Below are 10158 nucleotides of genomic sequence, written 5' to 3' on the forward strand. Positions count from 1 at the left end.
TGAGATTAAGGCATAGGACATCACACTTGGTTCTAGGTCCACTTGTTTGTTACTTACGACTATGTCTCATATAACTCAGGCTAGCCTCCAACTGGGAAATGTTGAGCCAAGGTAGGCCTGAGAGTTCTGATCCTTCTCCTTCAACTTAGAAGGATCAGAAGTTGAAGGTCTAAGTAGAGTAAGGATCATGTCTAAGTGCTGGGATTACAGCTACGTGTCACCATAACCATCTTGATCCTGTTTTTTTTTTTTTTTTTTTTTTTTTGGTTTTTCGAGACAGGGTTTCTCTGTGGTTTTGGAGCCTGTCCTGGAACTAGCTCTTGTAGACCAGGCTGGTCTCGAACTCACAGAGATCCGCCTGCCTCTGCCTCCCGAGTGCTGGGATTAAAGGCGTGCGCCACCACCGCCCGGCTCTGTTTTTTTTTTATCATCAATTTATTATGTTTTTATTTATTTATGAGTGAATATTCGTGGCATGGAGCATATGTGGAAATTGTATACAATAACCTGTCTACATGTATGCCTGCAGGCCAGAAGAGGGCACCAGACCTCATTACAGATGGTTGTGAGCCACCATGTGGTTGCTGGGAATTGAACTCAGGACCTTTGGAAGAGCAGGCAATGCTCTTAACCACTGAGCCATCTCTCCAGCCCCTACTTTTGCTTTTTCAAGACAGGGTTTCTAAGTAGTGATGGAGCAGTTAAGACTCACTCTGTAGACCAGGCTGGCCTTGAACTCACAGAGATCTGACTGCCTCTGCCTGCCTCCCAAGTCCTGGGGTTTAAGGCTTGTTCCACCACCGCCCAGTTATACAGTTCAATTTTAAAACACTTTCTTATTGAGAAGCAACTTCAGACTTTGCAAAGGTTGGAAAGAGGGGCAAGGGAGAAGCCTCGGTCAGTAAAATGCCTACTTTGTAAGCATGAAGACTGGAGTTCAGATTCCTTCCATCATGTAAAAGCTGGGGACAGTTGGGACAGGCAGATCCCTGAAGCTCCTCCCCAGCAGCCTAGCCAGTCTGTGAGCTCCAGGTTCAGTGAGAGTCCTTGTCTCAAAATGTAAGCTGGGGAGGGAAGAGGAAGACACCCAAAAGATTCCCTCACTTTCATACACGCACACACAGCATTTGCACTCACATGACCACAGGTGCACATACACCTACACACAAGCTAGGCTGCTGAAACATGTCTGAGCTCAGAATATTGAGGATATGGATCCAAGAAAATCAAGACCAGCCTCGTTCCACAGTGAATGAGCCTTGCCCTCTCTACTTACAGATAACTCTCCCTTTCTACTTCCTGTGTGTGATGGAGATGTGATTTCTCAGACAACAGGCCCTTTCTGAAAACAACCAAAAGCCAGCTCATTTAACAATGCCATTTTATTTCCAACATAGAAAACATATATTGCCATGATTGGGGAAGAAGCAGGGGTTAGCACCAGTAGAATCGATCAAGGTGGCCTTCTTTTCTCCCTAGTGCAGGGTCTTGGCTTCTGAGAGGCGCCTAGTCCTGTGTTGCAGAGAGGTGAGACATCCAGGTGACCCACAGTGCTAACAAAGCTGGGATCACCTTGTCAGCCCACCAACTGAATTCTACTCAGCAGTAATAAGATACCCCAGGGCTTGGCTTGCTGGGCTCTGCCAACCATCTAGCATCCAGAGAGGACCACCCAGTGTTCTCAGCAGCAGCGTCCTGTCTCGTTCTCCTAGGTCTGGCCAGCAGGATGCTCCTGCAGAGGAGGTCAGATCTTCTACCTGCTTCTTCAACTAACTTTGTACTGCTTCCTCTTTTACCTTCACCTTGATTGTTTTTTTTATAGACCAACTTCTGTGGGTAGCCCAGGATTCCTGGGATAGCAAGTTCTGCAGTTGTAGATCAAGCTGACGTCACAGAGATCTGCCTCCCTCTGCCTCCCAAGTGCTGGGACTAAAGGTCCACAGTGCCCCAGGCTGTCCTTGTGCTTCCTCACACTATTTTGACTTAAGTGTGTGGGGATGCACTCACACACTATATGCTTACACTGTGTACGTGTGCAGTGGTGTCCGTAGACACACACACTTGCAAGCTCAAGTGTTCAGTGTCAAATGTCAATTCACGGGTGCTGGGCACCTTGTGTTTTAACACAGGCCTTCTCAAGGCCACTGAAGTGGAGATGCATCTACCTCGAAAGGTGGCACACACCCACAATCCTGGCATTCAGGAGTCAGAAGCCAGCAGATCTCTGTGAGTTCAAGGCCAGCCTGGTCTAGAGAGGAAGGGCCAAACAGAAAAACCCTGTCTCCAAAAGAAAAAAATAACAACAACAGAACAAAAACGGAGAGTCACCTGTCTCCATCTCCAGTTGCCGAAGTGGCCAGCTTCAGCAAGCCTGCCGATCCTTTTCCTTGGATTCTGCACATGAACACATACCAAACAAGGTAACTAGACACTGTACAGACAGACAGTCACTGTCAGGCTTCTTGTGCTTCTGAATCTCACCCAGGGCGTCGATTTCACACTCTTGCTTAGTGACAATCGTTTCTCATTGTAGACAGCGGGGCCAGGAAGAACCAGCAATGTGGTTTATGAAGTTTCTTCAGAAACAACCCCTGGGCAGAACATCTATGACACCTATTTTGTTCTTTTATTAAGATACTGTAGAAATGGAATGAAGTAAAGAAGGATAGAATCAGGTCAGATGGGTACAGAGCAGTGGAAGCCTCCCCCCACCCCACCTCTGAGCAAACCCACTCACCCCAGTTTGTGGCAGGAATTGAAGCAGAGACCCCAGCAAACCAGGCACACTAAAACGGAACTGGTACAGAAGTGCCACAAGGGGGCAGCACAACATCAGAGTTTCTGATGGGTGGCAGGGCCAGCAGCCTTCCTGCCTTTCTCATTGGCACAGGTGGGGGTCTCCATGCTCCCCAAACCTTCCTGTCAGTGCCTCCCACAGGGCCAGCAGGGAGTACTTACCCAACAGTCCTCAGTGCTGTGCACAAGGATGAACTCAATTGGCTCAGGCCAATTCCAGATGTGAGTCACAGGAAATAGACCTGCACATCTGGAAGCCATATTTTCTTTTCTCTGTCAGAAAGATCTTTTGATTCACAAGGAATACGTGGTTGGAATGGGCTGCTATTTCTCAGACTGGGGCATTAAGATTTGGGGGTAGGTGCTGTTGGTTTTTCAAAAGGAGCGGCATTCCCCCTAGACTGGCCTCCAACTTTCTGTGTTGGAAGATGGCCTTGACTCTCTGATCCTCTTGTGCCTGCCCCCCAATACCGGAATTCGCAGCATGCTCCACCTGGTTTCATTTTATGCTAAAGAAGCCAGGGCCAGAGCCAGTGTGTATGCTAGGCATACTGAGCATTAGTCCTGTCGTTCACTTTCTGTGTTTTAGACAGAGAGCCACCAAAGCCTAGACTACTGTTCCTCATGGAGGCCCAGCTGGCCTTGAATTTATGACTAGTCGCTAGTCTAAACCTCCAAAGTCCTGGGATTATAGGCATACACCTTCACCCTAGCTCTAGCAACTAGTTTTAAGACAAATCCACAAACTCCCTAGACGTGTCTAAATGCGAGGGATAGGAGATTGCCCCAAGGGGTGAGGTGACTAAACCTTTAGGCAGTGGGGGTGAGGCTCCATCTTTTTGTTTCATCAGCCTTAGTTCGGGACATGGGCTGGTTAGAGCTGGTGACTTCCATTTTGTTGCACGGAGCTGCATAGGGAGTTAGACAAGGCTGACTTGAGGGCTTCTGGTCAGAAAACACCTTCAACGGTGCCTTAATACACAGGGCAGACCAGGCTTCCCAGGGACTAGAGCCACCTGATCACTCCTCCCTCATAAATGCCTGTGGAGCATCCTCCTGGGCTGGGGCAAGGGGTCTAAGGACACATCTGCTTCCCCATTTTGTTCTGTTTCAATACTAGCCCTGCACAGGTACAATTTTCAAATTACTGACTCATAATTACACAGAAACAGAAATACAACAAATAGACATAAAAGCGAGCTAGTTCTTTCTTACCTCCAACTGGGTCTTAGTGGGTCTTGGGGCAACTCTTTCCTGGCTAACACACCAAATGTTGGACCCTTGAGTCAATTACCGAGGAGGAGTCACCCCAAGAAAACACTCTCACAGAGTAAAAGCATGAAGATTTTAATTCTGTTGTGACAGGGTCACTCAGCATTCAAGCCAAGGACCCCGACTAGCTGGTACAGGCTACTCTTAAAGCAAAAAGCCATAGAAACAAGGGGTGGGAACTCGGGGGTTGTTTTCCAACTATTGGGATTGGCTTATTCAAAGGGCTATTAACAATAATTGGTCTGAGCCAGGGCTGGAGGGCGGTTGCCAGATCAGGTGAGGTAAGAGGAAACATTTGAGGGTTACTTTGACCCCTTCCCAGGGACTGAGTCAAAACATCAGGAACTGAGTCAACATCTTAAGAGTTATCTTGCCCCAATTTCAATAACTGAGTTCTATCTGGAGAACATTCACAAAGACTCAGGGAGACATTTCAGTATGTATGCAGGTAATTGTTAGACTCCTGGTTCCCAGGGGAGGGGGGAAAGAACTAAGACTGGAGGCCTCAGAGTTATTTTAGAGTTCTACACTAGTCTCCTCAGAAAATTCCCAAAACAAACATTTGGTAAGTGTTGTACACGCGGATGACAAGTACACAGAAAAAGGGAGTAGTCACGCTAAAATGGGAAAAGCTGGCTCCAACCCTTAGCTTTATGGAGAACATGGATAACCTTGAGAATGTGAGGGGAAAATGTAAATCTTCCCTTTAAACAACAACAAGCAAGGGGCACGAGAGATGGCTCAGCAGTTAAGAGCACTGGTTGCTCTTCCAGAGAAAGCAGGTGCAGTTCCCAGCTCCCACATGGGAGCTCACAGCCATTTGTAGCTCCAGTTCCAGGGGCTCTGATGCCCTCTGTTGACCCCCATGGGAACTGCATGCACACCAAATACATGCATGCAAAACAGCCTTACACAGAAAATTAAAAAATTCCTGCAGAGCAGAGAGGATGCTTCCCAGCACCGTGCTTGTCTAGTGTGCAAGAAGCCTAGATTCGACCCTCAGTGCCTAGAGAAAGATGTTCCTACGATAAACACCATTCCAGGACGAAAACACGGCCAAGCATTCGTGTGAGCATCATGTCATCACCTTCCAATGGAAGACGTTAAACACTCGCAAGTCCCCTTTCCTAAGTCCTCCTTGTCTTTTATCTTTGCAAGCTTAGAACTCTACCTGTAGCCGCTCAGGCCTTGGGAACAACCTACCCTAGTGCTCCTCTCTCCCCAGGGGCAGCAGCATGGGAGCCAATCACTGTCTTTCTCATCGTCCTGCCTTCCTGGCCTGTAGCCATTCACATCTGCCTATCCTAACCAGGGCCTTTCTTTACCCCAGTCTGCTCCTCTGTGGTTTTTATCTGGTAACATGGCTTCTGTCACTGCCACTGGAGCTGAAACCATGATCTCATCTTAGAACTCCCTCCTGGCTTCCCACCACTGTTTCTGCGCCCACTGCCCTACCTGTACTGACTTGACCCCAGCTTGACCCTCCCCACCAGGCCTGCAATATACCCTGTCTGAAATCCCTCCTTGGCGACTCATGGCTTTCAGATCAGAGTTCAAAATCCTTTATTTAAAATGCAAAGCTTCCTGGGCAGTGGTGGAGCACGCCTTTAATACCAGCGCTTGGGAGGCAGAGGCTGGTGAATTTCCAAGTTCAAGGCTACCATGGTCTACAAAGTGAGGTCGAGGGCAGCCAGGACTACACAGACAAACCATTTTGAAACACCAAATAAATAAGAGCAAAGCTTGGAACATGAGATGGCTTGCTGCCAAGCCTGGTGACCTCTTCAGCCTCTGGCGCCCATACCTACAAGTTCACCTCTGACCTACACATGTGTGTGGAATGGCTTAGAGAGACATCTCAGCACTTTGGAGCTCTTGTTGCTCGTGCAGAGGACCAGTGTTCAGTTCCTAGCACCCACATGGCAGCTCCCAACCATATGAAACTCCAGTTCTGAGAAATCTGATGTCCTTTTTCTGACTGCCATTGCTGCACAGACATGTATACATTTAAAACTCTCACACACAAAATAAAATAAATGCAATAGAAAGTTAATTAAACATTAAATAAATCACAAAGTCAGGGCTAGGGATGTAGCTCAGCAGTAGAACACTTGTCTAGAACACACAATTCCCTAAGGTCCACAGTTGGACACAATGCACAGGTAAAGAGGACACAGCAATGATAGTGGGGAAAGACCCTGAATTCAGCCCTCAGCCCCCAAATAAAAGCGTTGAGATGGAAAGGCAGGCTCCGACACTGTGGGGCTGGGGCACAGCTCTGACCGCCACAGCCCCATTCCTCAGCTTCTGCTCCCATCGTGGCCCCCCACACTGTCTTCCTACAAATCTGCGTTCCCTGTCTGGGGTGCCACACTGTCTCTTCATCTGTTAGTTCTCCAACACTCCTAAACACTGCGGAAGCCTTTCTGAAACCCCTGTGTGACACCTGGGGGCTGAGCCTCCCGCAAGCCGCTGCACCTTCTCCGCTTACCTCCTCCCTCGCTCCCATCCTTCCTCACTCACTTCCTTCTGTGTATTAAAAACTTGTATTTATGTATGTATTTCTGAGACCAGGTCTCCCTGTGTGTCCCAGGCTGGCCTGAAACTCAGAGATCCACCTGCCTCTGCCTCCCGAGCACAGGCATTAAAAGACCGCTACCATGACTGGTCCCATCTGTGTGCCACATGTGAGGGTGTCCCCAGTACAGGTTCCACGGCAGCAACAAGTGCTGTTAGCCGCTGTGCCTCTCACCCCACCCACACACCCCACTTTTTGCTTCTTTTGAGTCATGTTCTCTCACCCTCGGGCCCAGACTAGCTGTGCTGAGTGCTAAGGTCACAGACGTGTGCTGTCAGCTGACTCTGTCACTGGCTTCTTGCTGATGGAGCACTCGCCTTAAATGTCTCTATAGCAGTTGCCCTTTGTACAAATGACCCCAGTCCTTGCTTCCTGTTTCTTCTCAAGGGAAAGTTAAAAGCCAGAGTCAGACTTTCAGTGCCTAAATTGTCATCACTTGCTACCAAAGTCAATTGGCCTGCATCATTACCCCTCAGCAATGACGTCAGCAGTCCTTTCACAGAGGGGCAGAAGAGTCCCAGAGTAGACTGGACAAGACACATCCCCTGTCCGGGCCTAAGGACACAAGGCTGGCCTGGAGCCTGCCTTCCCCTCGGTCCTCAACCCACTCCTTCCTTCCCATAAAGCCAAGGCGCCTGCCCACCCTCACTTCTGCGTCTCCCTCCAAGTCCTCTCCCGTTTACTGTCGCGTTCGTGCTGCTGCTGCTGCTGCTTTGTTGTGTTGTGTGAGTGTGTCAGTGTCTGTGCGCGTGCACACGTGAGAGCGTGCCAGAGTGTGTGTGAGTGTGTTATTAGGGACTAAACCAAGTATTGTCAGATCTTTAAAGATGTTAAATTCAGCTTTTCCGCGCTGCCCCGGGGCGGGTCCATACGGCGTTGTTCTTGGTTCCCGACGTAACTTAAAGGGAAACTTACACAATGTCCGGAGCCCTTGATGTCCTGCAGATGAAGGAGGAGGATGTCCTCAAATTCCTCGCTGCAGGCACCCACTTAGGTGGCACCAACCTCGACTTCCAGATGGAGCAGTACATCTACAAAAGGAAAAGCGATGGCATCTACATCATCAATCTGAAGAGGACCTGGGAGAAGCTGCTGCTTGCAGCTCGGGCTATTGTTGCCATCGAGAACCCCGCTGATGTCAGCGTCATCTCCTCCAGGAACACTGGGCAGCGAGCCGTGCTGAAGTTTGCTGCCGCCACTGGAGCCACTCCGATTGCTGGCCGTTTCACCCCAGGGACCTTCACTAACCAGATCCAGGCAGCCTTCAGGGAGCCACGGCTTCTAGTGGTGACCGATCCCAGGGCTGACCACCTGCCCCTCACAGAGGCGTCTTACGTGAACCTGCCCACCATTGCCCTGTGTAACACAGACTCACCTCTGCGCTCTGTGGGCATCGCCATCCCGTGCAACAACAAGGGAGCTCACTCAGTGGGCCTGATGTGGTGGATGCTGGCCCGTGAAGCACTCCGCATGCGTGGCACTATCTCCCGTGAGCACCCATGGGAGGTTATGCCTGATCTTTACTTCTACAGAGACCCAGAGGAGATTGAGAAGGAAGAACAGGCTGCGGCTGAGAAGGCCGTGACCAAGGAGGAGTTTCAGGGCGAATGGACTGCACCAGCTCCTGAGTTCACTGCTGCTCAGCCAGAGGTGGCTGACTGGTCTGAGGGGGTGCAGGTGCCCTCGGTGCCCATCCAGCAGTTCCCTACTGAAGACTGGAGTGCCCAGCCAACCACTGAGGATTGGTCAGCAGCTCCCACAGCGCAGGCCACCGAGTGGGTTGGAGCCACCACTGAGTGGTCCTGAGCTCCTCTGCAGTTACCTGAGCAAAGGGAAAAAAGGTGGAAGGAAAATAAAGTTCCTACAAGCTGTAAAAAAAAAAAAAAAAGATGTTAAATTCATTTTTCTTTTTTAATCTCTATAGTCAATTATTAGAGCAAGATTCCTGATTGGCAGACAGTGATGTGTTAACTAAACACATCTGCTTGGGATCACCATTATCCATCTAGACAGATTTTGGTTATAGTTTGCTGTTGTTTTTTTTTCTTTTCGAGGCAGGGTTTCTCTGTGTAGCCCTGGCTGTCTTGGAACTCACTCTGTAGACCAGGCTTGCTGGAATTCAGATCCACCTGCCTCTCCCTCCCGAGTGCTGAGATAAAAGGCGTGCGCCACTACTGCCTGGCTACATTTTTCCATTTGGTGGAATTGTTCCATTTATAATGTTTTACACATCAAAAGGTATGACTCCGGCCATGCTGTCCCCTTACCTCTGAGAAGTGTCCAGTTTTAGTTGGTTTTTACAGAATTAAACACTTATTAGGTTGTTTACCAAAATTCTCTTCACAATGTTACTAGACAGAGTTCAAGTTCATCACCAGGCAACCATTATTACTATGTACTGAAATTAATGGGTTAAGGTATAATAAATATCAAGATGCTTATATAACATTAGATTATCTATTATTTTTTTAATTACAAATAAAAAATAGTAATGTCATAGTGGAGCAGCTGGCAGACTTTAACCAACATGGTGGAAGCGTCGTGTGGCAGAAGACACAGCCCACACTGCCACCAGCAGTCTGAGCAGTCCCCCTATGCTTTGGGAACCTCCAGCATGGCAAAACCAGGTCATTAAGTTTGCCCCAAAAGAATTCTATGAAGAGCCAGGATAGAGCAGAGCTGAGTTTGTTAGGGATTGCTAACAGTTACACCTGGAAGTTGAGAGAAGCACAGGGAAGAATCAGTCACACCTGGGTGTGAGGGAGAGGCGGGGGCTCCCCCGGAGTCCCAGGAGCATATCCTACCGTAGGGCCCTCTAGGGCCCTCGAGTTGCTGCTCAAGTGTTCCTGAGGAACTTAAGTGAGAATACAAGGTGTTTTATTGTAAACAAAACTTCTAAAGTTTAGCTAGTAATTCCTAGAGGCTACCTGGATTACAGCTGGGAAAAGGGCAAGGCCACACTCAAAGGTCTTCCATGACACGTGTGTCACTGACATTTAACTTTCTCACTTGAAACCATCTCTGTATAAAGGAATAATAAAGGAATAATGTCTCTGTGTGATCCAGCCTCATAGCAAGCTTTAAGTCCTGGGCCTCTGGATTCTCAGCTGGCAAGAGACTTTGGCTCTAGGGTGAGGTCCCTTTCTCTTTTTCTGTCTTTCTACCCTGTCTCAACCCCAGCAGAGGAGAGAAATACTTCCCTACTTCAAGTTACACGGTCACAGACACTAGCTTGAAATTGGCCTGTTTACACCATAGAGGTTGGCAAAGGTTACAGGTTAGCCCCACTGCCACCCCCACCAGGGCAGTGAACAGCTAAGAGCACAGACCTGAATGGGGGAACTGTTTTCAGGTGGTGTCTCTTGACATCACACAACACAGTCTGCCTAACATGTTAGATCTAAGCCTAAGGAGAAAACAGGGCAACCACGCTCGAATCCTACAAAATAACCAGCTTGGAGGCTGGGATGGTTGCACGCCCTAGGCCACAACTTTGCTTCACAGAACCGTGA

At 48.8% G+C, this 10158-nt stretch overlaps 1 protein-coding gene across 1 annotated transcript; it reads left to right on the top strand.

Annotated features, from left to right (window-relative positions):
• The first annotated feature begins 7517 nt into the window (after positions 1 to 7517).
• Positions 7518 to 8536, top strand: LOC121441498 (40S ribosomal protein SA-like). Its single transcript, XM_041642729.1, has one exon. It carries the CDS (start codon positions 7565 to 7567, stop codon positions 8450 to 8452), a length of 888 nt encoding a protein of 295 aa, XP_041498663.1. The 5' UTR covers positions 7518 to 7564; the 3' UTR covers positions 8453 to 8536.
• Positions 8537 to 10158: the final 1622 nt, after the last annotated feature.

The sequence above is a fragment of the Microtus oregoni genome, unplaced genomic scaffold (assembly GCF_018167655.1).
Source record: "Microtus oregoni isolate MIOR12 unplaced genomic scaffold, Mior012 000077F_ref0000221, whole genome shotgun sequence".
Taxonomy (NCBI): Eukaryota; Metazoa; Chordata; class Mammalia; order Rodentia; family Cricetidae; genus Microtus; species Microtus oregoni.